At 43.3% G+C, this 27,744-nt stretch overlaps 1 protein-coding gene across 1 annotated transcript in view; it reads right to left on the bottom strand.

Moving 5' to 3' along the window:
* Positions 1 to 27,744, bottom strand: part of ephb3a (eph receptor B3a) — a gene marked incomplete at both ends in the record, with an annotated part of 46,313 nt that overhangs the window by 16,188 nt on the left and 2,381 nt on the right. Inside the window, 10 exons of the mRNA XM_083889165.1 lie at positions 1,998 to 2,245; positions 2,985 to 3,107; positions 4,488 to 4,540; positions 4,815 to 4,923; positions 5,129 to 5,288; positions 7,464 to 7,588; positions 9,878 to 10,213; positions 13,623 to 13,778; positions 15,759 to 16,431; positions 19,150 to 19,214. Of these exons, the coding sequence (XP_083745291.1) occupies positions 1,998 to 2,245; positions 2,985 to 3,107; positions 4,488 to 4,540; positions 4,815 to 4,923; positions 5,129 to 5,288; positions 7,464 to 7,588; positions 9,878 to 10,213; positions 13,623 to 13,778; positions 15,759 to 16,431; positions 19,150 to 19,214 (2,048 nt within the window). The remainder of the gene's footprint in view (positions 1 to 1,997; positions 2,246 to 2,984; positions 3,108 to 4,487; positions 4,541 to 4,814; positions 4,924 to 5,128; positions 5,289 to 7,463; positions 7,589 to 9,877; positions 10,214 to 13,622; positions 13,779 to 15,758; positions 16,432 to 19,149; positions 19,215 to 27,744) is intronic.

Raw genomic sequence — 27,744 nt, 5'->3', positions numbered from 1 at the left:
ATAAATCTCGCCCGAGAAGACAGAGTGTGTTGTGATTGGCCAGCCAGCGTAGAGACTTCCCACCTGTGTTGTGATTGGCCAGGTATCTGGAAGTGACGTAATCTATCACGTCAGCTCTCAGAAGCGCAGCTCCCTCGCTGGAGCGGTGGATGCACTGCTACTCATTATCAAAACATTGTTTTAACAGTGTTTAAAAATAGCTTCGTCACGACTCCCCGCCGCAGTCCCTTTATGACTTTAAACCGGAGTCAGACCCAGAGTCAGAAGACACTGTTGCTCGTGAAACACCTCCACAACGGACGTTATTCTTCTTCTGAGGTTCAATGTAGGCAACCGGATGTGCCCGGACTACCGCCCGGAGCAGGACGATCGGTTGTTCAGGAGAACCGATGCTTACGTAACTATAACGGGATTTTCAGTGATCTCGTTGAGCCCCGAGATTACAATAAAACACAACGTTCTCAGCAATGGCTGAACTGTTTGTTTCGAACCGTCAGGCTTCATAAACAAGGTAATGACGCAGATACACACCAAAAAAAACAGCGATAATAGGAACTTCCGGTCTAGTTCCGCTTTAAAATGAATGTTTGCTGAACAAACCATATTGAAACGTCCAGATTCACAATTTGACCGCCACCATGTCGGTTTCTGAAACCGTAAATTCAGTCATCACTTACACGTGCCATAAATGATCATCTTGTCCACTCAAAATAGGAACATAATTGACAAAATTATGACACAGGTGTTCCGAAACAAGCGATTGAGAACCATTGACTCCTTCAAATGTTTACTGGCGTCATCAATCAAGACAGAAATAGACTCATTTCCCATTAGATTTCCATTAAAAAGTGAGTTATTTTTGCAAACTTTTTGCTCACTGCTACTTCCATTCTCAACGTCTCGTCTGTTTTCATACACTAACCCAGTGCATCCAACAACAGCAGTCACAGCAGACAGCAAGTCATTAAAAAGTCATGTTAGGAGGCATCGAGTACATGAAGTGTTTCAGTATTCATTATGGGGGGAACCCTTTAGATTAGGGAACACATATTCACCATTAACTAGGTGCTTACTAACATATGAGTAGCAGACTAGCCCTTTATTAGTAATATTGAGTACGTATTAACCCCTTATTCTACATAACCTTATTCTACCTCTATTATGACATGAATTAATATGTGTGTTCATACCTGCTTAATATTTACTAATAAAGGGCTAGAATGCTACTTACATGCATGTTAGTAAGCACCTAGATAATGGTGAATATGTGTTCCCTAATCTAAAGTGTTACTATTATAGGATATGACAACGAGATTTCAAAACGAGCTGATTAATATCAAGACGTTAATAAAACTCAACCCAGCAAAAGTCTAATCTTTTAATGCCACACATTAAGATCTCCCCTAAAGATAAAGTGAATGCACAGCAGCAGCAGCAGCACAATGTGTCACTGACTCTGCACAACCTCATTCAGGCGCCTCAGAGTGAACTCCGTCACAGTGCAGCCATGCGAGAAAACACGTTTTCCTGAACGTAAAGGACATGTAAAAGCCCCCACGCAGCTGGAAATGTACTGCGTGACACCTCGTTTCTCATCCCGCCTTTGTTCCCTCGGTGTTGTGTAGGTGGTGGCAGTCTGAACCGAAACTGTGATCACTAATGCATTCTGTAGTTGTACAAACACGCTGTAATACACTGAAGCAAATCCACCCCAAAGGTCTGCAGTGTGACAGCGCTCCATCAGGAGTTTGTGTTATTGGAAAGCCTGTCAGAATCACTCAGTCACGTCAAGCAGAGACTCTATGCTTGTCTCCGGGCGTTATATTACATATTTAATCTCTATCACTTAGCAAGTGAGCGCTCGAGGGTGTTTTGCAGAGAGGAAAGCGTTGCGCTAACCCAGAGGTGTGGTGCATGTGTGTGTCCCTCTTTCCCACACACACAGAAAGACATCTTCCCTGTCAGAGGTGTTGCGGCGCTCTCCCCGTCACACTCACCCTGAGGAAGGAGTCGAGCGCTCCGTTCTCCATGAACTCAGTGATGATCAGGACCGGACAGCTCCGCGTCAGGACGCCTTCCAGCCGGATCACGTTGGGATGGTCAAACTGGCCCATGATGGAGGCCTCGCCCAGGAAGTCCCGCCTCTGGCGCTCCGTGTAGCCAGCCTTCAGCGTCTTAATCGCCACCACCATCTCCCTGCGACCGGGCTGCTTAAGCCGCCCGCGACACACCTCGCCGAACTCGCCTGGAGTTAGAGACAAAACGGGGGGGCGGGGGGCGGAGGGGGGTGAGGGTGATTAGGGAGAAGGTTTGAGTGAGGAGAGGTCAGAGGAGCAGGAGTGGAGGGAAAGAAGGGAAAACTGCAGGAAAAGGGAACGTTACGACTCTGGATTCAGGAGTGAAGGAGCTGATTTGAAAGATTTCAGGGAGATTAGAGGTCATGGATGTTAGGGAGAGAGGGAGTGACTCGCAGCAATCTAGCGTGCAACCTGGGAGCGGTGGAAGGAGACAGAGGAGCGAGGAGGAACTTGGGGGTTTTGCATTTGGTGTCTGAGTACAAATGTTTACGGGGGGGGGGAAAGAAGGGAAAGAATAAGAGAGAGAAAGGGAGAGAGGTTGAACGAGCAGGAGCAGACCGTCATTTGAGGTGAAATTAGGACACAACATGCCGCTGGAGAGAGAGCGAGAGCGAGAGAGAGAGAGAGAGAGAGAGAGAGAGAGAGAAAAGCAAACTAGAGGGGAAAGAGCTACAGAGAAGATTTTCACTTCAATCCTGGCCACCTGCCGTGCACATGCACGCTCTGAATCCTAACTCTTTTTTTTTCTCCCAGAGAGGACTCTCTCTCTCTCTCTCTCTCTCAAAGAAGAGACCCCACGCTTTCATGGCACATGCCTGTTCAAATAAATCATTAATTAACCTGAATCGTTTTCGGCACCTATTGCACACACACACAATAAAAAACCACAACATGAGCGCTGCTTACCTGCACCAATGACTTCTTCTATTTTCACACAGGAGATGTCTATCTCTTTAGCAAACTCGTGCACGGCGTCATTCGGGTCTTCATAGGTGAACGGGTCGATGTAAACTTTGACACCCGGAGAAACTGAGAGAGAGGGGAAAAAAATAATGAAAAGGGTAAGCTTCAATCATGAACCTTTTGATTTTTAATGATTTTTTTAATTATACCCTACCGTTCAACAGTTTGCAGTCTTCTATACATTTTTGTGTGTTTTCCATTAAAAGTCACACTTTTATTCATCAAAAGAGTTGCAAAATGAATAGAAAATATAGTCAAGACATTGACAAGATTAGAAATAATGCTTTTTGCTTTCGTCAAAGGACCAGCAAAACTGTTTTCAGCTGTGCTAACATCATTGCACAAGGGTTTTCAAGGGTTTTCTAATCATCCAATAGCCTTCTAACGCGATTAGCAAACACAATGTACCATTAGAACACTGGAAATGGGCCTCTATACACCTATGTACATATTCCATTAAAAACCAAACGTTTGCAGCTAGAATAGTCGTTTACCACATTAACAATGTATAGAGTGTGTTTCTGATTCATTTAATGTTAGATTCATTGAAAAAAAAGTGTTTTTCCTTCAAAAATAAGGACATTTCTAAGTGACCCCAAACTTTTGAACGGTAGTGTATATTCTATTATAGATCTGTCCAGGGTGTGACCCCGCCTCCCACCCTGTGTCTCTCACGTGGAGGATAAAGCAGCAGGAGATGGACGGATGGATATTCTGTTAAGTCATAATTGTATTATTTTAGTGCAATATTACTCTGTTTTTGTTTTTACGCTGCATTATGTGTTCTCTCGATGTGTTCTCGCCTAAGTCCCTTCTCGATGGATGCAGCTACGCTGAGCTCAAGATAAAGGGCCCGAAGGGACACAACAGAGTGGCGTCGTCTCATCTCATATCGTATCATATTAGCCTCTTTGCAGGATTGATTTACTGTGTTTCACAATAAAAGCATCCGTATTTACAGAAAACAAAGCTGAAATCTGGACAATTCGAATCTGGTAGATAAGAATTCATAGAACACAGTTAAATGACAGTTAAATGATATATGCCTTAGCCCATGTTCCACAGTGACAGTTTTTTCCATTGTCAAAATCAGCTTAAAACTATAAAGAGATTGTATTGGTTTGTTGAATTTTAAATGCAAATATCATGTTGGATTATTCTCAGTAACTGCAGAGAGTGTTGAAGAATTTTTAAGGTGAAAGCGCTGCAGTAATATAAGCTGCAGCGACATAAGCTGCAGTAATATAAGCGAGCTTCTTCTCGTCTCTGCTTCTTTTTTTTTCCAGCCGTGCTGATCCGCCTGCTCGGGATTTCCTCTGAGCAAACAGGGAAATTATTTCATGCCTCCATCAGCTGATTAGATAATTGATTGAATCAGTTGGTTAATTGTACAGGCATGACCACAGAGGGAAACGGTTCCCAGGCCGAACACACACACAAACGTACTGTATTGCTGGAGTTTCTCCGTGTACTCCAGCTCTGAGCCGCTGCGCTGCTTCCTGTAAACAAGCAGCACATAAACAAAGTCACATTCATAGAATCACTCTTGAACCTTCCCAGGTACAGCACATCAAATTAATGTCTCGCAAAGACGAAACCACCTCACACGCGGAGTCGCTCTGAGCTCGCTCCTCCATTTTGAAGCCAAAGAGTAAGTGTATGCACTTTGAAAGCATGTTAAAATTTAATGAGCCTCTTTGTTTAGAGCCCCACTAACAAAATGCAACATGCAGTACAGGCTGTCAGTAATAAAAAAAACAAAAAAACACTTACTTAAGGCAGACAACAGCGATAACCACCAAGGCAACAATGACCACCAGACCTGCTGAGGCCGAGCCGACGATGAGAGGCAGCTGGTCCTGCACCGACTTCTGAGGGTCACCTGCACCGAGTAACACGTACGCGAGTGAGTAAATAACAACGACAACTTCACGTCTGCTCGGCATCTGTAATGGCTGCCAATTAAGGTGGCCATAAAAGCTATTATGTGGGAGAAGTAATTAAAAGAAAACCTGTAACACTACATCATCAAAGAGTGTGAATGAATGAAAGAATGAGGGAGGGAGGGGCGACGGCGGTGTTCATACTGTGTAGGGTGGTGGTGCTGAAGTCCATCGGGTTGCTGTAGCGTCCATATCCAGCAACGGTGCGAGCTCGGACCTGCACCACGTAAGGTGTGGCGGCCCTCAGACCCTCCACCTTGGCTGAACTGTGCTGGGCCGTGACTGTGTGTGACATGGCCTGGCCCTGAAGTCCACACAACAACAACAACAAAACAGTAGTTGTCATCATCATTTTTTTTAAATAACGTGCTGGTCACTTCCATGTGCACAAATACCGTTCAAGAGTTTGGGGTCACTTTGAAATGTCCTCATTTTTTAAAGGAAAAGCCCTTTTTTTCAATCAACATTATAACATTAAATGAGTCATAAATACACTCTATACATTGTTAATACGACTATTCTAGCTGCAAACGTCTGGTTTTTAATGGAATATGTACATAGGTGTACACTCTTAGAAATAAAAGTGCTAAAAGTAGAACCATAAGGTTCTTCGGGATGTCCTCATAGGAGAACCCTTTTTGGAGGGTTCCACCAAGAACCCTTTGAAAACCCTTTATTCAGGAAAGGGGTTTTAAAGGGTTCTCTGGATCAAAATGTTTCTTACTGGAACCATTAGAGTTACCAAGAACCCTTGAAAAACCCTTTCTTCGGGAAAGGGTTTTTCAGAAGCAAATGGTTCCAGGTAGAACCTCAGCCCTTGTAGAAGAACCCTTTTGGAACCCTTATTTCTAAGAGTGTATAGAGGCCCATTTCCAGCAACCATCTCTCCAGTGTTCTAATGGTAAATTGTGTTTGTTAATCACGTCAGAAGACTATTGGAGGATTAGAAAACCCTTGAAAACCCTTGTGCAATGATGTTAGCACAGCTAAAAACAGTTTGCTGGTTATTTGACGAAAGGGCAAAATGATTATTTTGAATAAAAATCATTATTTCTAATCTTGTCAAAGTCTTGACTATATTTTCTATTAATTTTGCAACTCTCTTGATGAATAAAAGTGAGACTTTTATTTTATTTATGAGGACATGCCGAAGAACCTTATAGGTTCTACTTTTAGCATTTTTTTTTCTTAGTGTGTACACCTATGTACATATTCCATTAAAAACCAGACGTTTGCAGCTAGAATAGTCGTTTACCACATTAACAATGTATAGAGTGTATTTCTGATTCATTTATTGTTAAATTCATTTTAAAAAAAAGGGCTTTTCCTTTAAAAATAAGGACATTTCTAAGTGACCCCAAAGGAGGGGGGGGGGTGCTTACAATGTGTCTTTTGATATTCGGGCCAGAGAAGCAGGTCAAACTGGTCTTTGTTCACTCTGAAATAAGTTTAGAACCTCCATCATGCAGACAAAGTGTCTGAACCAGCTGGCGGAGAGGCTACGCGCAGACATGGCGAGTGTTCTCCTCATTACACAAAGGCATCGAGCAGCAAAGCCGCCTTCAGGGAAATGCAGCGCTGATGATACAATGTCTTTGTTTTGATTTGTTTTTCCCGGTTTAAAGTGTAAATTAATTCAGTCATTGCGGCAGCTCCCAGGTTCTCGTTGCTTAGCGCCTTGCTTAAAAACACCACGGCTTCTTCTATGGATTCAGCTCTGATTGGGTACATGTCATGCCCCATTTTACCCCGAGCTGTCCAGTCTGACTCTCCACTTACACTGTCATATGGCAAAAATGCCTGAAACCACAGATGACACATCACATCACCAGTTGCTGAGTCTAACAGGGCCATACTCTCCATCAGGAGAGTTATCTCGACTCTACAGCCCACACACACGTCACATTTTCATACAGATTTTTTTTTTTTATATATCCATAAAAATGTGGGACGACGTTGCAAAGTCAATACATGAGCTCAGTGACCTACACTACCATTGAAAAGTTTGGGGTCACTGAGAAATGTCCTTATTTTTGAAGGAAAAGCACTTTTTTCTCAATGAATATAACATTAAATGAATCAGAAATACACTCTATACATTGTTAATGTGGTAAACGACTATTCTAGCTGCAAACGTCTGGTTTTTCATGGAATATGTACATAGGTGTATAGAGGCCCATTTACAGTGTTCTAATGGTACATTGTGTTGGCTTTTGGATGATTAGAGAACCCTTGAAAACCCTTCTGCAATTATGTTAGCGCAGGCAAAATTGAAGGACAAAATGATTATTTTGAATGAAAATCATTATTTCTAATCTTGTCAATGTCTTGACTATATTTTCTATTCATTTTGCAACTCTTTTGATGAATAAAAGTATGAGTTTTAATGGAAAACACAAAAAAAGTGCATAGAGTTTGACCCCAAACTTTTGAACAGTAGTGTATATGAAAGCAAATGCTAAAAAAATGAAGAGTTTACCCTCTCGTGGTATCTAATCTCGTAGTCCAGGATGACTCCGTTGGGTTTCTCCGGGGGTAACCAGGACAGGCTGAGCGTGTCTGAAGTGGAGCGCATCAGATGGACAGTGGGCACCGCTGAAGGAGCTGCAGACGGACACCAGGGAGAAGAAAGGTTTTATAGACTACAGTTGGAAATGAAAAAAGTTAGTACAACATGACAAGTTTGCCAAGATTTTCCCCTCCTTTAAAGTCAAACCGTCGCCGTGAGATAATTGTTATTCAAAATGCTTCAACCACAGTGGTTTAAGAAAAGCGCCGCATGGTTCACCTTCGCCGCTCTGCACTTTATTGATTTGTGAGGCCTGAAAGTGACTCAATCGAGAGTCATTGTCCTGGGTCCATAAAGCGCAGCACTGTGGATTAAATGCAGGTTAACTGGGAGAGTAATCACAGCGTGTGAAAGGGGCCAGAGCAGTTTGGTTGATGGTGATGATGATGCTGCAAATATTAAGTGGACAACGTTAAAAGGTGACATTGTCAGTGACTCCTGGTTGACATTGAACACATCATGTGTACTTCACTCGTCATCTGTCTTTCTTATACTTGATCGGGTAAAGGAGAGTGTCCTTTTCTTTTCTCCATCTGTTTCTCTCGCTGAGTTTGTTTAACAGAGTTAATTAAAGCTGCTGTTTCATTTGGACTGAATGCATTAACTGACCCACGATTTCTTACAAGTGATTCAGGAATGATGTGGTCAGTGTCAACAAAGACTCCTGACAGTAATCACTTCTCCACTCAGTGTGTGTTCTGGAGACCTTTGAAGGTGACATATATAAATAAAACTGTTTAAACCCAGATTTAAAAGGGATTTTAGCACTGGTTATGTGCTTAATCTGTATTCCATTTGATAAAAATGCATTTAGAGGGAATGTAAGACCAAGGTGAACGCGCCAATTTCTTCTTACTCTGCCCCATTTCTGGCAGCGATGCAAACTGCAGCATCGTCTCCAGCACCACGTCACAACGACGATTTATTTATTCCCGCCATGAGCATAGTTATTAGTCTCGCTGTTAGCCGTGAACCTCGCTTTTTACAACTTGGGACAGTGCTAATAATATTTTATTTGTCAGTTGGCTTAATTGAATGATCAAGTGAGAGAGAGGGACCAAGGTAAATGATAAGCCTAACACTGACTTTTCAAGGACTTTCCAGGACCAATTTCTTAAAATTTCAAGGACTGAATGTGCTGACGCAGCTAAAGATGGGAGGGCAACTTGTAAGAGCCGCTTTCGCACCATGGCGTCCACTCTTATTATTGATTTGCAGCACGCTCTGCATCTGGACAAGTGACTGTCCTTGGGATCTCGGTCAAAGTCAGTCTTTGTAATTTTCCTTGGTGAAAGAGATAGATCTTTGAATTTGCATTTTCTGGGCATCACTTCGTTATTTGCTCTCCCTTACTTAACGTTACTCGCTCATCATTCTGCATGGAATCTCACGTCAACGACGGAGCGAGGGAGACAGTGGACAGTGTAGTCTACGTTATATCAAGGACCGGACGCGTGAAACAACAGGTGGCGTCGGAATGAACAAGGAAATTCACTTCTTTCAAGCATGAAATTCAAGCACTTTTTCATGACAACGTATGTCAAGAACTCTCAAGGGCCTTGAAATATATACATATTTTTGAATTCACAAACTTTCAAGGATTTTAAGGACCTGTGGGAAACTGAAATCACTATAACACTGAGCTTCATTGTGGTGTTGCTGTTTGGCATTTTGCTTTATATTCTTGCATAGGTGATGCAGGTGGAAATGATGTTAAGTACTTGTTATGATTTAGGGTCTCAGGTGTGTCCTTCTACAAGGGCTGAGGATCTACCTGGAACCATTTGCTTCTGAAAAACCCTTTCCCGAAGAAAGGGTTTTTCAAGGGTTCTTGGTAACTCTAATGGTTCCATTAAGAACCATTTTGATCCAGAGAACCCTTTAAAACCCCTTTCCTGAATAAAGGGTTTTAAAAGGGTTCCAGGTAGAACATTTATAAAAAGGTTCTACCTGGAGCCAAAAAGGGTTCTCCTATGAGGACAAGCCGAAGAACCAGATATGGTTCTACTTAGCACTTTCATTTCTAAGAGTGTACCCAGTAATTTGACTATGAAACAGGCTACATGGAGGAGGAGGGGGAAGATAATGGCTGCAACAGAGAGTAAGAAAAGATGACATCACTGACTGTGACTTTAATGATATTGGTGTTAACACTGCTCTGGACACTGGGAGCTCATTACACTCAGGGACATTGACTGAACATAGGGTCCACTAACCAGTCTGATTCATTGTGATGGTAACAGGTATTGATCGGAGCAGCTCTATGAATTAACTTGGTCTGTGGACACACTCGTACTGTCATTGACAGATGTTTTTCGACCTACCCGCTTGGTTGGTGGTGATGTTGACTGTGGAGTAGCTGGGCGACGCGGGGTTTTTCCCAGAAACCCCGTTGACAGCCTGCACCTCGAAGCTGTAGCGCGTGTGAGCTTGCAGGTTCCTCACCACCACCTTCTTCAGCCTCAGCCCCAGCCGGCGAGGAGCGATGTCCACGTTGTCGTCGCAGCGCGTGCACGGACTGCGGTCTCGCAGACACTTCTTGCACACCACGTTATAGACCAGGTCGCTCCTCCCACCCGTGTCCTCGGGCTCCTCCCACTCCAGCGACAGCGAGGTCTCGTTCACGCTGGATATAACGTTGCGAGGCGCCGAGGGGATGGCTGCACGGATGCAAACACACAGAGGTGAGCAGGCGGAATAAAGAATGCTTCCATTATCCTCCCTTGACAGTCTCATAAAATATTTATTTAAAGGTGCAGAAAATGCAGAAATAAGCTGGAAAAGTGTGCAATCTGATTATTTAGGTGGTGTTGCAACAGGTTAGGCAAAGCAGACGTGTATTTGGGACGCCAAACTGACAGGAAGCCTTCAAGAGCCACTTATATATCATTTATATTATACTTATATTTGTACATATTATACATCACTTATATATAAGTGATATATATATACATATACATATACATATATATGTATATATATGTGGGAACACTTTAGATTAACACATATTCACCATTAACTAGGTGCTTACTAACATGCATATAAGTAGCATACTAGCCCTTTATTAGTAAATATTATGCACGTATTAACCCCTTATGTAGGAAAAATCTTACTTCATGTCATAATAGAGGTAGAATAAGGTGTTAATACGTGCTTTATATTTACTAATAAAGGGCTAGTATGCAAGTTATATATTATCTAAAGTGCTACCATATATATATTTTTAGGCTAAAACACGTTAGCGCATGTGAACGCATGACGTGTTTTCATGACGACAGGCCAGAAAAAGATGAGAGTCCAGGCACTGTTTACCAGTTACCTCCGTTAGCTGCGTTAGCTCGTTTACAGTTGAACTGGAGCGGTCTGTTTATTAAACGAAAAGAGCAGTGCTACAAATAACCAGCGTACCTGTGTACTGCGTATGTGTGCACTCATATATATCTATATACATATAGATATATATACAGATTAATGATTATATAAAGCGACTGCACTAACAACACTGTTGGAAACCCCAGTTTGGTTTCGACCTGCTACTATAGGTTCCTTTTGCCTGGAGGCCCCAAACCTCCTGACATATTTTTCTATACAATATGTTTGCAAAAACAAATGTGTTATTTGCTTTTCGTGCCCTTAACGAAACATGGAAATGTGTTGACAAAATAACAACAGGGAAAAAAAAAAAAAAAAATAACCTTTGTGGTACTAAATGAATTAATCAACAAATTCAGTAGCAGGAGAAGAAGAAAAAAAAAACCCTGACAACTGTTCATTACTATGTAATGTTGCTTAATATAACACTCAGTCCTATGCAGCACTACAGTTGTGGCCCATGTCCTTTCCTACGCATAACTCCACTCAGCGCTCTAATCCACTCATGATAGAAATTCACGTTATAGTATCAGTATAACCCTAAAGCCACCTCGTCACAATGACCTGTGCTGCGTTTTGACTGAAGTGTATTTGAAGCCTGGATAAAGTGCGATAACCACAGAGGGAGGCGACAGAGATTGGTTCAGCGTTTCATCCTATTACAGTGAGAGAAGAGAGGGACTCTGCCTCAAAGCAGAGAGAGAGTGAGGGGGAGAGGAGGGGAGTGAAACGAGGGGGAAGCTCTGTCAGTTTCAAACTGCCGGTCCGGCCGGAGACTTCAGCTCCTCAGCCGGTTCACTTGCCCCGGAGCAGCAGCAGCAGCAGCTTCACTCGCCCTGTCCGTTCTAATTGGGCAGACACAATTCAGAGTGGAAGCTCGTCTAATTGGACACCGACCTAAAACGCACGCTGAGTCCAAGCTGCTGGCCATTGACTGGCTGAGCTACTCTTGAGCAACACGATCCGCTTCTAACACAAAGCACAGACTGCCTGGCACAAGCTCTGACAGACCTCAGGGACAGAACTGTCAGGCCTGCGTTTTTCTATGTGTGTGTGTGTGTGTGTGTGTGTGTGTGAGTGTTTTTGCATGTTTATTCAGAGGTGATGCTTGAGTCCCTGCCCGCATGTCTTTGAGCACTGGTCAATGTCAGAGTCCACAGTGTTCCTGTGACGAGGATCTGCGGGAAGACAGTTGCGGGGCCATGTGTGTGTGTGTGTCATTTAACGTGGTGAAAAAGCCCTCGGGGGGGAGGGAACACTTTCCTGTCCAGGCAGAATGTGCATGTGCTACACTCTACCAAACACACAATGTACATTTAAAATATCAACAAAGCAACAATGAACTGAACAACTTAGTTCAGTGATTTCAATCTAGGATAAAAATGCTATTGGACACACATTTCTGTTTGATGTCAGCGTCACATTTGAGACGATAAACTCCAACGTTTTTTTCATCTTTTATAACATATATAATACTCCTGTGAATCGCTAAATACTTAAATACCAACATGGAACAAATAAAACAACGAAAAGGCTGTTAGGATGATATAATTATACAATATAACGATGTAAAATAAATAAATACCAAAGCTATACCCTAGAGTACACATTTCTAATGTAGCCCTTTTTTATTTGTATTAGTTTTAATTTATACTACACTGCTGTTTAAAAGTTTGGGGTCACTTAGATGTGTCCTTATTTTTTTTAAGGAAAAGCATTTTTTTTCAATGAATATAACATTAAATGAATCATAAATACACTCTATACATTGTTAATGTGGTAAACGACTATTCTAGCTACAAACGTCTGGTTTTTAATGGAATATGTACATAGGTGTATAGAGGCCCATTTCCAGTGTTCTAATGGTACATTGTGTTTGTTAATCACGTTAGAAGGCTATTGGATGATTAGAAAACCCTTGAAAACCCTTGTGCAATGATGTAAGCACAGCTGAAAACAGTTTTGCTGGTTCTTTGACGAAACCAAAATTATTATTTGGAATAAAAATCATTATTTCTAATCTAGTCAATGTCTTGACTATATTTTCTTTTCATTTTGCAACTCTTTTGATGAATAAAAGACTTTTAATGGAAAACACAAAAAAATTGCATAGGTGACCCCAAACTTATGAACGGTAGTGTATATTTTCATTCTTTCTAGTTTTTTATTTCTAAATAAATGTGTTTTCTCTCACACTTTGGCCCTTTGGGAGGGTGGAAAGATAAAAGTCATTTTAAATTGAATCTAATTCAGGTGAAAACGTCCACAGCTATCAGAGGGAGGAAGTTACACCAGTTTTCCAACTGGCTGTTGCTTATTTTAAATGATTGGGTATCAACAGTAACGACTGTTCCTTCTACATTTCTGGTGTCAGGCGTGTTGCCTGCAGAAAAGTGCATGCAGCAGCAGCAGCAGCAGCAGCACGAACAATTTAAGTGGAAACTACTGGTGTCGCGCTGTGTTAACACTGAGTGACAACGAGAGTCCCGGGTTTGCAGAGACACTCGGCAGTGTGGGAGGATTTGATAACTAAGCTATGACCAAGAGATGCCAAGCGCAATGTCTAAATAAAAAAAATAAAATAAAAAAAGGAAGGAAGAAACAGGTAAATCTTCAGTCGCAGACGCACGCCCCAAACACACTCCAGCCTTAAACAAGGTTTACCTTGTCTTGTTTGTGCAGTAGAGGATGACTTACTGGTGCAGGTAGAGTCAGGAGGATCACTGTCAGCGCGGTAGAAGCCGTTCTGACACGGACAAATGCTGGATCCTCGAGCACTGGTGCGACTGTTGGCCGGGCAGGGGATACAGTTACCCTCCCCAAATTTAGATTTGAAGGTTCCGGGGAAGCAAGCTGTGCGAAAAGATAGGGGAGAAAGTCACAATAAGTAGAGGAAAAACAAAGATATGATGCTGCGTGACTTATCTAAAAGTAGGAGTCCCTTCTGTCATACAACAATAACTGTGCCTGATAAGGAACTGCAATGCTCCATATTTACGGGGGGAAAGTGTTGCTTCTGTGTGACAAATGGTGAATGCTTGAGCATCGGGGGGTTTTATCTGTACATTTGCATTCGTTCATTCGTAATTGAATTTCATTAATCTCCCCAACCAAAAAGCAGCCTGGATAACGGCTGGATTTCACGTCGAAGAGGAGGAAAAGCAGGGGAGAGATGAAGACGGACTGCTGACAGGAGATTGGTGTTGTCAGGCAAACAGGGATGGAGAACTTCTGAGAGGAGGGATACACCCCAGCCCCCATCAATCAGTGTCCGTCCAGTCCTCTGCGCTCCAAAACCACAGCGCCGAATACAAACAAACCCTTCGCATGCATGCAGAACAGCGCCATAACGAGTTAATAAATCAACGCAAATGGTCGGGCATCCGACGAGACATAAATTAGCAGAGAAGTAATTAGACAGAATATACAAAGTTAGCGTAACCTTCGACGTCGCCGCGTTCGAGCGATTCATTTGAATTCCACAGCGGAGATCGCAGCTGATATCGCGTCTTAAGGATAAACTAACATAAGCCTCGACATCAAGACGGATTCAGATAAAGGGGATTAGCAGCAAAAGGTCTGGATCTATCAGCCTCCAGAGGACCATGTTTTACTGTTTCCCACATTCCTACCGGGTGGTGTAAAAGTGGGGTCTCTGGCAAACATCTGTGCCGTCAGCGTGAGGGCTCGTAAAAAAGCCAGTCAGTGAGGGAGAGAGTGTGATTAACTAGTTAGGCTAAGTGCTCTTTCGCTTTGAACTCGAGTTTACACCCTTATTCCCAACAATGGCACTTCTCGGAGAATCAGCAGAGCTAATGACCTCACACTGTAGCTCTGAAAACACCAACAAGAAGATGGACGTGTGCTGCTTTTTTCCCCCCACTTCATAGTTCACAAAGACCTTTAGGCTCCACACTCTCTCAGCTGATTTATTTGTCGTGATTTTCTTTTATTTGTTTGTTTTCCTTGCTTCTTCTTCTTCTTGGAGAGGGGGCCGCTGAATCAAGCCACTGTCTTTGCACCAATCCATTAACCTCTTCGGAGGCCACAATGATTTCGTCGTTCCTGATCCACTAATGTTTCCCTTCTCTCCGACTCGTGCGGCGTTTTTTGGTGTGCGAGCGAGCGAGCGAGCGTGCGGCGCGGCGGAGGTAAGAAATGAAATGTCTGAGTGATTAATGCCGGTGTAGCAGTGTTGGCTCACGTTGGTCTGAATGGTGTTAATGAGCACGGCCATCTGTAGATTAACTAACAGGAGGCCACGGAGGAAATTACACTTCCTCATTGCAACAACTGGCTGAAGCCCTACAGAGGTTTTTATCGGACAAGCTTTTAACCTTGAGCTGCAGAATGGCGACGAATGAGCTCATGTTAGACACTATTCCTCACACTCAGGTGAGGAGAGGCTTCGCTTGTCTGTCTCTGACTCCCAGTGTCACCCCCACCTCTTTAATTCTTGTCGTGCTGCTATTTCCCTCCCATCCCTCCCATTCACGCCTCTTAACTCGCACAATCTCTCTTAATATCTCTCCGCCCTGGACTTCTATTATCTGCATTTTCCTCGCGCACATCTACTGGCTCTCTGTTCGGTGGCTTGCTGCTATCTTTCTTTCCCTCCTCTTCTGCTCTCTCACAATATTTGTATGCTGCTCCTCTCTGCAACACCTCATTAATTCATACTCTCCTCCACCCTCCTTCACCCCCCTCAGGAGCCACACAATAAATGCAGAGAAGAGGGCACAGGCTGAGGTGACGTGCACTGAGCATATAAAGAAGGTTTGGTTAAATAAAGCTCCAAATGCCTGTCCACCTCACACACACACACACACATACCCTGGCACTGGGTGCCGTCTGACGAGGGTTCAAATCCAGCGACGCAGGTGCAGGAGCCCACAGGAACCATCCACTCTCCATCCCCGTTGCAGTACAACTTAAGAGGGACGGACACCTCCATGGCGTTCGTCACACAGGCGCCTGGAGCGATCACTAAAGAAGTGGCTTCTGCTCCAGTGGCAGTCTCCGGGAAGACAGCGAAATTGGCAATGGTGGTGGAGCACTTCTTAAAGAAAACCCTGACCGATATGAGGGACATGCAGGCTCCCAGGTCCTGGAAGGCCAGGTAGAAGCCTTGCTTTGAGAGAGGGCCAAAGCTGCGCACTTTGGTGTTGATCCTGCCCGCCTCCAGCAGAGAGAAGCTCTCGTCTGGGGCAATAGTATCCACCTTCACGTAGGGGTTCTCCCTCCACAGAGGGCTGGTGTCTGTGGCTGTGTCCCCCTCTGACTCGTAGTAAAACAGATTGAAGGTCTCTTTGCAGGAGCCGGGGATGTTGGGAATGCTGGCGCAGTCGCGCACGGAGAACTTGAGCTCCACGTAGACGCGCAGCACGCCCCGCCGCGGGATAAAGTCCGTCCTCAGCCAGTTGTTCTGATTGGGCTGTCGGACATTACACACCTGGTAGGTTCTGATGGGGCTCATGGAGTCGTCATAGCCACTGACCTCCTCCCACTGTGGAAACAACAGAGAGACACTCAGAACGTTTCTATACGCACACATGTCCAGCCATGGACTAACTGCTCTTAGAAATAAGTAGAACCATATAAGGTTCTTTGGCTTAGGAAAAGGGTTTTTCAGAAGCAAATAGTTCCAGATAGAACCTCAGCCCTTGTAGAAGGACCCTTTTGGAACCCTTATTTCTAAGCGTGTACTGCTCTTGTGCCACTTTACAAGCACTAGTGGAGAATCGATTGAATCAGATGTGTTTTCCAGTTGATCTTTCATGTTACAGACCAAAACTGTAAGCATCGTTCTGAGTCTTTCTGGATTTAGCCACGTTTTTCTTCTTCTGTGTGTCAGCTTCAGCTCTTACTTCTAAATCAAAGCCCAGGGACAGGAACTGTGCAGCATGCACCAAGAACAGTCTGGGTCCAAGTGAATCTGTCTGTGTTAGTCCAACTTTGTAGTTGGACTAACACGGCAGCTGAGACTCTACTGACTGCAATGATTGGTAGACGGCAGTAGGTGGCGCCACATGCCAAAACATGATTTCAAAACATAAACATGATTTGCAGTCTGCAAAAGATTTTTTTATGCAAATATTTTGTCTGTACTGTTGTTGTTGGTGAGTTCAGTTTGTTATATGAACATTATTCCTGAGTCTCTGTGACATATTAGGAGGATTTTATGGCCAGTTGCTTTAGATTTGTTGCACCTTTAATATTTACTAATAAAGGGCAAGTATGCTACTTTTATGCATGTTAGTAAGCACCTAGTTAATGGTGAATATGTATTCCCTAATCTTAAGTGTTTTTTAACATCATATAAACATATTGACTGTTACAGTAGCAGGGTTTTATATCTAATTAAGAAAATGGGCACATAATGACTAGAGAGATGCTGAGTCCCCCTAGTGGCGCAATATTAATGTTTTTCTCCATGACTATCCCAAAAATGGAAAGTCACCACAATATGTTTTTTGTTAATTCTCTCTCATTTGAACCCAGACAGTGTCTGGCATCACTTTCATCACCACCATCACCTGTGACGTCACTCTCTGCTTAAGAAATGAACACTTAGGTAATATTTGTTTCCAGACACCAGAATGTCACTTATTGGACCTTTAAATCACACGCAGTTTGGTAACCGGAGGTTGTCGGACATCACCGGTGTAAAAAAAAAAAAAAATGCTTCAGGGCGATGAAGGGGATTTTTGTTCCTGTAGCATGAGCATTTGTAATATTTGCCAGGAGAACACAAGCATTTCAGACTCTACATTTTTAATGGAAACATCCCTCATACATGTATAATGCGCATAGTGAGTTACTTATTAAAATGACAATCTAAATGTGCAGCTGTCAGTGTGATTGCACTGCAGAAGCTCTTCTGTCCACTTCAGCTTACGTATGGATATTGCATGTATTCCCTGGTGTTGACAGAGATAGCCTGAGAGCAGAGATTTGCGTTCGTTGCGACGACTTCTTCTTGTATCGTGCGACTTTAAAAAATAGATTCTTGAAGTCAAACACGATCTCAGCCTGTGACTTCATCTGTTGACTCCACTGGCCTTTGTTTGTGGTAACTAACTCACATTACAGGCTGTGATTAATGGCTTCGTTGGTCAATACATTTAGTCCACTTGGAAATAACCTTGTGAGAAGTCAATCTTTTTTTCTTTTTTTTTTAACATCTTTTTTTTTTTTTTTATCCTAATTCCCTCTTGGACTGAATGCTTCATTTCCATAACAAATGAGCTCTGCACAAATTGATTATTTCAACTGGACGAAAATAATGCATAACTCATCTCACGTCTCGGAGTTCCCGTGCAATTTATTCCCAAACGATGAGCCCAGGAGTCAGCATTAGATGTTGTAAATCACCAGCAACACGTTGATGCACTACCTGACAAATATGATAATTGCCGGCCCCCCGAACGTATGGGCCTGTCAGGCACGAGGAGAGGGGGGTGGGGGGGGGGGCTGCCTCGCCTCTCCTGACATATGACTTCATGGTTGTTGCTGGGACATTCAAAAGCCGGCCATTCTGGAGGGGAAAAGGGAAGGAGCTGTTGCTGCCGGAGATCGTTTCCATGGAAACCGACCATTTCCATTGACTGACTTTGCGCTCATGTAGCGAAGACAAATTACACTGGCCGGGAGTGGGGGAGGTCTGTCAGGCAGTTAGCCCTGGGGTCAAATTCATGTTGTTTTATTTTCTCACCATTCCTATAGGGGGTATCAGCTGAATACCTTAATTTCTGCCTGTAATGTACTCTTGGGCCCGTATTATAAAAGACACAGACACATGCTTTCAATTATCAGGCTCTCTCCTGGGGAGGCATGCTTGGTAGAGGCAACCTCACAGTCCTGACACACTGCAGGGATTTTGTGTCGCGCATCTGCATCTTTGCTCTTTTGTCCTCTTTTGCACAATATGCACAGATTCTGCCGTACAACCAGTTTGTTAAACCTCAGTCATTGTCATCGCCGGTGGAGACGGAAAAAAACAAACTGCATTGTCCTTTTTTAACTAAATGTCACACGTTGTGTTTCTCATTTGCTTTTTAGTATCCAAGAAAGCAAACACACACTGCAAAAAATAAAGATATAAAACAGTAGGAGGTGAGTTGTTTAAGGCAGACTGGGCTCTATTAACAACCCAGTGGAACAAAATGTTAAAAAACAAAAGGACTACAAAACAAATAAGACACACAAATGCACATTAACTCACCCCACTTTCTGGGAACGTGGTCCAAGCCAGCTCTGTGGTTGCCCACCGACTGTCCATAAGGGTTTCTGCAAATGAGAAGCAGGAATTCAATGATGTGTGGAAGAATAAGTAAATGATTGCAAATGGTTATTTAAGACCACACACACAAGCTCTCTCTCTCTCTGCTTGATAAAAGGATCCAGGTAAAAAAAAAAAATCTCATTCATAACCTCCACCTACATATATTATTCAGTCTGTGAAAGCTCTGACAATCACGGCGTATACCGGTGATGATGCCTAATTAAGGCTTTCTCTCTCTGTGTGTGTGTCTGGCACTCACAACAGCACCTCTTTCAAAATTCATTTGTGGAACAAAGAACAAAAGACGCCTTCAGCGGGAAATACTTCATCAGCAGGAAGCTGGTTCACAGAGATCATATTTGCACATGGAAATCTGGGGGGGGATAGCTTTAACACGCACAGAAGTGACAGAAATGTGACACCAGTATCACGCGTGACGCACGTCGTGTTTTCTTCACGTTTACGACTTGGCGCCGAGGTGAGAGCCAGACACACACACACACACACACACAATCAGAAGAAGCTCAGAATAAACAGTGGGATCGATGGGCATTGTTGTTGCCAGACTGTCAGTCAGCTGTCACCTGAGTGGCTGCTGGTCCACACAGTGGCTTCAGAAACACCTCAGGTAAAGTGTGACTCCCTCAGTGTTTCCAACGCACAGCTGTGGACGTGTGTTTGGCTCTCACTTGCTCCACTGTTGTTAGCGCATAATTACTGGAACAATTACACTTTCTTCACGACGGCTCAGTGACACGGCGCCCTGCTGTGCACCATTTGCTCACAAGTCGTTGGGAACAGTGCTGAAGGAGGGTGTGAGAGGGCAAACAAATATGTCCTGTGAAGAGCAGCCGTGGCTTTGTTCTGGTCCCCGTGATGTCAACAGTCGACTTTTTTTTTTTCTTCCCCCCCCCTTTCTAAAGACGGGAAATAGCGCAGTTACAGTACAGCACGTCCTTGGCTTTAGTGCGTGAATAATAAAAGTTGTCTGATTGAGTGACGAGATCACTGGTCCATCTGTAGCGGCTGAGCTGGAGCTGTGCTGCAGTGTTTACAATCTGTGCTTTGTGTTCATTAGTGAAACCACAATGGCTTTTCTTCTTCTGAGAGGATGACAGATAATGAAGTGTGATCTGTACATCCCACAGGATGAATTGCATCTGCGGTTTTCAAACCGTGCGCCCGCAGAGAGGCGAGAGAATCTTAAAGTTAAGGCTGCAAAAGAGGCGGCGATCGTGGTAGACTTAAGCTTCTCGTCATGACACGGTTTCATGTGGTGACACGTCCCCACTACGGTTCTTATTAAAAGCAAAGGAAAGGAGCGGCTCTTTCCTACTTGATGATGCTCTCACACAAAAAAAGACGAGATGTTTTTCCCCCCCCAGTGAAGCTTTTACTCTGAGCTAACCAGCTGATGCCTGTGGCTTTGTACTTGGAGGACAAGCATGAGAATCATGGTTTCAATTTTCTCATCTAACTTCTGGCAAGAAAACAAGTAAACATGATGAACAACAACAACAGCAGCAGCAGCAGCAGCAGCAGCAGCAGCAGCGGCGGCAGCGGCGTGATTTGTGTGACTATTAATCAGGAAATAGAGCAGGGTGAATCACTAATTCCTGATTCTCATCATCAAGAAATGATGGAGTCACTCTGACATTGACATGATTGGTTGTACACAACATTAGTCTTGAGGGATTTGTGCAGGTTCTTGTGAACCTTGGTGGAGCCAGAGATACAGTCTGTTGTATTTGTAATGTGTTTGTTTTGTACAAACAGTGATTTGCGTTATTAATGAAGGCCTGAACAATGAATTAATTCACACTAAAATGTGTGGGGAAAAATATGTATTTTACCATTTTAGAATAAATGCTGTTGTGACCTACACTCTTAGAAATAAGGGTTCCAAAAGTGGAACCCTTACCATTGGTTTTTTCAAGGGTTCTTGGTAACACTGGTGGTTCCAGTAAGAACCATTTTGATCCAGAGAACCCTTTTTTTGAACCCATTTCCTGATTAAGGGATTTAAAGAGGGTTCTTGGTAACACTAAGGGTTCCAGGTACAACAAGGGTTCTCCTATGAGGACAAGGCGAAGAACCTTATATGGTTCCACTTCGCACTTTATAAGAGTGTAAACACATCACATTCACACAGTCCGAGGAGGAAAATGTCTTTGTCTCTCACAGATCTTCCCAAATGTCACACAGTGATCATTTTAAATATGTGATGCGAATGAAAGTGAGAATACTGTTGTGTGTGTAGAATCGTGATATTGCGACTTATATCACATTCGCAATTTCAGTCGAAATAATTGCAACTAGATGTTTGTTCCAAATCGTCAAACGTCCCTGTCATTATTGAACCTGTTAGTTTCAGTTCACTGTCGTAGTCCAGCAAAGAAAGAAGAATGTTGCACATTTAAGAATATGCCGTTTTTTATTATTATTAGTAGTAGTAGTAGTGTTTTAATTTAAAAAAAACGAATGAATCAACTGTCTAACTAGTTGACAGTAGAATGTAGTCGACTAATTATTAATAAAAACGGAAAATCACAACCTAAATTATCTCAAGGCACTTGAGACCTGATCTCACTGGACGGAGTTAAATACCCGGAATGAACAAGGCTAATTCTAATGAGTCATGCAGCAACATCGTACACAGATGCTCATACTGTATATTATATATACTGTAATCTACCCTTATATTATATATATAAACAGTATTGTGCAAATGTTTCAGGCGCTGTTGTTTTTCCTGTCTGTCAAATTCTGCGCTAATTGGAATTTGGAATGAAGTGATGCGACTTAAAGCTGCTCTTCTATATTAGCGAGCTGTCAATGAGTTCAACTCATACAACATGTGTATGTAATGCTCGAGCATGTCTTGAATAAACCATGGCGTAATAGACGTTTTTGTTTTTTTGTTTTTTTTAACAGCAGATATTACGTTAAATGAAATAGTAGCACAAACACAGGATTTACCAGTAACATTAATTAAGGCTCCAATCCGGTATTAACAGGGATGTGTTATTGTTCAGGTGTAAGGGGAGATCACGCTAAATATTTGACACCTATAGAAGTGTTATTTGGGGGGGTTTTCTGATTTTTTTATTATTTTTTTTACTGCATACATATTTTCTGGATGTGTTCCAGTAAAGTGAAATATAAATAATTATCCTCTATTGTCATTATAGCATTGCTAAAACAACAAATCTAATGGTGGCCTAAGGCTTCTGCACAGTGCACATATTGTCTATTATACTATGTATTCTGTATTCTACTCTTATATTCTATTCTATGTTAACATCTACTTGGCAGTCGATCAGATTCTGCGTCCGCCTCCTGCAGACACAAACCACACACGACAACGTGCTCCGTAAAATTGTCAGGAGCTGATTTTCCAAAGTGAAAACCGCCTTTTCAGGGATGATCTCGGGCCAAACCCATGGCGCTGAAAAGTACTTTTCCATACAACTTCATCCTCACTAATTTGGCAGCGTATTAGCTTATGAAGTATTTAAATTAACAGTCATTAAGAGACGACCCATTAAGCATTAATTAATCATATTTAACTCATAGTCACTTCATCTTTCCTTCAGGAGGCGCAGCATTGGTGGTTAGCGTCTGAAAAGAGAAATATTCTACACACAAATAACCCTTTTAAGAAATAAAGAGTGGTTGGTGGGTTGGAATAAACAGATGAATAGTGCTGCACACTGTATGAATCATTTTCATTTAAATAGGGTAAAAAGTGTATGGGGCCTCCATCTCTGTTGACAATGGAAATGTCATTTCATTTAATAAGTCATCTTTTATGCAAGAGTTTTATGAAAGAAAGTGTGCATTAACTGACACACCTTTGAACATGAAAGCCGGCACACTTACTGTACACGTAGCATTCTCTGCCTTATATTTGTGCGCAGAAGCACGGGGGCGACAGCGGTGAATAACGTCTATTGTCGAGTCCAAATGTTTGTCTGCGAGCAAGGTTGTTTTACTGATTAACACGACTTGAACCGGAGAGAAGGAACTAATCAGTGAAATCAGCGGCTGTTGTCTCTGCTCAGCTACACCGTGCTCTGGGAGGCGCACAGCTGAATGAACACTCCCTTGACTACTTGCTGCCGGTGATCCATGGATCCAGCCCGGCCTTCCCGTGGGAGTCTGATCTGGTTGGTCTCCTAATCCCTCTCCTCTCCTTGCTGCCCACAGGCAACACAGACAGAATCACTCAGCCACAACTAACCACAGGTTGGAGCTGATGCTCCTTTTAACAGGCGGCTCCTCACATCATGCACAACAGTGTGGCCATTCCAGTATCTGCAAGAGGCGAATTCAAGCTCTGCCATGTCTGCGAGACACGCCCTGACCCTTTGACCTTGAGCCCCCTAGAGCAGGGGTGTCAACTCAATGACAGTGTGGGGGGGGGAGCAGATGAACAAAAAGTTCAGAACAAATGATTTTCCATTGCCTCTGCGTCATCTCCGGCTGCACAAAATTCTTTTTAAGTGTCCGTTACTCCGTCAAGGGACAACGCAGACGGTAAGGGCTGCGATTGGTCCTCAGGACAGGCCGAGGTAATGCTGCTCTGTGCCGGCCACTGTGCGCACCGAGCGTCCACAGAGAAGGAGCTGATCACCGCCCACAACGTCGCTGCCAAACTATAAATACGTCATATCTTAATACCCACAGCACATGTTTAGACTCTAAATGGCTAATTTCTCACCTCAAATGATCTTAAAACTGCGTTCCTGGACACAGAAAAGTGAGAAAAGGCCACTGTTTCAGCAACAACAGTATTTCTCTCTCGACGCCATTGCTCACTGTAGCCAGAAGCACAACAACCTTGCGTAGCGACCCCTACTGATCAGGCGGGAAATTGCAGTGCGTATCCGTCACCACGACGGAGAACTATGAAGGCTCGAGGGGTCTAATGTGGCCTTAAAAGAGAAGGAGCCTAGCACACTTACTGTCCTGTAACCCCCCTCTAGTTCTGGCTCTGTGTTTTCAAAAAGCAGGAAAGACATAACATACTATCTTAAATGCATGGCCTTGAGTTTAACACCTTAAAGACCTGGAGCTTCTATGCAGACTATGAAGATTCCCACTGGTGGACATTAATCCTGGGTTTAATCAGGATCGTGACCGGCAAATTCAAATCCCTGCATCATGTGCAATGCAACCTTAATTTTTACAACTTGGGACAATGCAATGGCAAAGGAACTTGGCTTATTCGAGTCCCCCACCAGGGACAAAGGGCTAGGCTAACCCTGAGCATGGTACCCAACCCCCATTGCTCCCTGGGCGCCGTCCACTGCTCCTTCCAGGAAGATTCCGAGTAGAGGACGGGTTAAATGCAAAGAGAAAGAATGACCCTTAGGGGATTAATAAAGTATATAATCTATGTTATATAATATTATTTCACTGTGTTTCACTATTTCGTCAGCCACTTTAAATCATTCACTCACCGTTGAGTTTGAACGAGGGACCAAAGTAAAAAAACAGCACTAGTAGACTGAGCTGTTGTTGTTTTCTTCTGCCTCCGATTCATTTTGTTTCCATTGTGTGACGTGATGTCATACTTCACACACACACACACACACACACACACACACACACACACACACACACACACACACACACACACACACACAAAGCAACAGAACAGAACAACCACTGGTTATGGAAATGGCTGTTAAGCCTTTTTTTTCAGTCAGTTCAGCCAGGCTTAAATTTCAGTGTGAAAGAGTCTATAGTGTTCATTAATATCCAGCACAGCAGTGTGTGTGTGTGGGGGGGGGGGGGGGGGGGGGGGGTCTCCATCGAGGCTCTGAGACACTGAAATCACACAATGAAAAAGAAAAAGAGAGGCTCTTTTTTGTTTGACTAGGACTATGACTATCTTCACCAGAGTGTTTTATCATCGACTCACTAAATCCCAGAAACCAGTTGACGAAAAAAGATCCCATTTGTTCCACGGTGGATTTACAATGCCTTTGAGATCGCCTATAACTCATATCCAGAAACCCCCCCACTCTCACACACACACACACACACACACACATGCACACACACCCTCTGCCATAAAACTACAGCAGCAGTGGAGACATTTGCCCCTGGGGTAAAAAACAATGCTGCAGAGAGAACTTTAGAGCATCACCACCCATGGCATTTACTGGGTCTTTTTTTTTTTTTTTTGATCACCCGCCAGAGCCAAAATGCCACACAACTCTGAATCGTCAATGCTCTTTGGGAGCTCACACATGCTAATGTTTTATTCACTTTGTGTGTGTGTGTGTGTGAGAGAGAAACTGTATGATGAAAGCAAAGCAAAGCCATCGCCTTCTACTACACCGACACTCTCTGCCAACAAGCAAACACATGAAATATTAACGGGCAAACATCCTCATCAGTGATCGAAGGACGGTTAAAAAGAGACCCGAATAACTTCATTTGAAAAGTTCATTTATATTTTAATACTTTGATAGCAAAGTCACGCTCGGTTTGACGCCCGATTAGCAGTTTTCGGGAGCGCGTCAGGCATCGGTGCATCTATGTTTCCGTTTGAAAGCAGTGTTTTTAAGATGAGACGCACAGCATGCGACCATCGGCTCAGGACGCCGACGCTCAGCTCTGTGGCTGTTTGCGTTCAAATTAGTGAGAAACAACCGCCGATGACAAAATACACCAAGAGCAACGGGAAATAATTCCTGTTAAGATGCCGGCGAAGTGTTAATTAAGCTTTAGCGTTTTTCACAGCTCGCAGTCGAGTCGTTTCATTTTGCGCGATTGTTTCCAAAGATGTCTGTTTCTTGTTTCTTTAAACGCAACCCTGGAGTTTTCAAATGAAAACAGAGCTGGCAGGGTTCTTCTCTTTCTGGCTGGAGTAAAGTGGATGACAAGCTTAAGCAGAGCAGAATTGATGTGTTTTCTTACATTGACTATCAGTGTTCGAATTACACGGTGACATGTGGTGGAGTACATGTGTGGAGTACACTCTCATTGTCATTTCCTCTACTGTCTTAAGCTCGATTTATACTCCTGCGTAAAGTGCTCTACGTAGGTTACGCAGTTCCCTCTGCGTCGTCTCCGACTGCACAAAATATTTTTTAAGTGTCCGTCACTCCGTAAAGGGACAACGGAGACGGCAAGAGCTGCGATTGGTCCTCAGGACAGGCCGAGCTAACGCTGCTCTGTGCCGGCTCACAGTGCGCACCGAGCGTCCACAGAGGTGGAGCTGATCACCGCCGACAACGCCGCCGCCAAACTATGAATACGACATATCTTAATACACACACAGCACATGTTTAGACTCTAAATGGCAAATTTCTCGACTCAAATTATCTGAAAACTGCATTCCGGGACACAGAAAAGTGAGAAACGGCCACTGTTTCAATGTTATTCCGCTGCAACAACAACAACAGTCTTTCTCTCTCGGACGCCATTACTCACTGTAGCCAAGAGCACAACAACCCTGCATAGCAACCCCTACTGATCGGGCGGGAAATTGCAGTGCGTATCCGTCACCATGACTGAGAACTATGAAGGCCCGAGGGGTTTCCGTGGTTACGCAGTCGGACAAGTATAAAAGGGCCTTTACGAGCAGAAGTTCAACAGGGAACGGAACATTAAGATGTAGGTGATCAGGAATAGCATTACGTTTATGAGTGGAGACATGTTAGCCAAATGTTAGCACTCTCGCCTTTGCAGCAAGAAGACCTGGGTTCGTGATCCGGTCAGAACAAGGACCTTTCTGCATGGACTTTGCATGTCTTCCACTGTGTGTCCGGGTTCTCCGGTTTCCTCACACAATCCAAAAACCTTACAGATTTGGGGATTTTCAAAACCAAAACATTGAGCCGGGCTGCAACATTTTCTGCCGCCATTAATGACAAATGTAAAGCCAGCACAAATGTATGTTAGGTACATCAAAAAGTCCATTTAATAAATAATAAACAAACTAGTAATACAAACATTTTGCTGTGCATAAAATAAAAAAAAGTGCAAAAATATTAGCAACAGCATTTGTTTCAACATCATTGTCATGACCAAAAACATCCATAAACACAATTCGATCAAACCTTTCAGGCTACACAGAGTGTTGCATTCATGGTCAGTGAAACTGTAGGAATTTATGAAGGAATCGAATTTAGGGGACAGTGTTTCTAGTGGAAAATAAAACTAAGTGGATAGACTATGGCTCTATATTGAGTGGATGGTTGTCTCTGTGTGTCCCTGTGATGGACTGGTGACATGTCCACAATGGACCCCGCCTTTTTACCTATGTCATGCTAGGTTATGTTTTTCAGGAACTTCATTGTACACTCAATAAGGGTTCCAAAAGGGTCCTTTTACAAGGGCTGAGATTCTACCTGGAACCATTTGCTTCCGAAAAACCCTTTTCCCGAAGAAAGGGTTTTTTCAGGGTTCTTGGTAACACCGATGGTTCCAGTAAGAACCATTTTGATCCAGAGAACCCTTTCCTGAATTAAGGGTTTTAAAGGGTTCTTGGTGGAACCAAAAAGGGTTCTCCTATGA

The sequence above is a fragment of the Microchirus variegatus genome, assembly GCF_963457635.1.
Source record: "Microchirus variegatus genome assembly, chromosome: 5".
Lineage (NCBI taxonomy): Eukaryota > Metazoa > Chordata > Actinopteri > Pleuronectiformes > Soleidae > Microchirus > Microchirus variegatus.
This window is presented reverse-complemented; position numbering and strand designations above follow the sequence as displayed.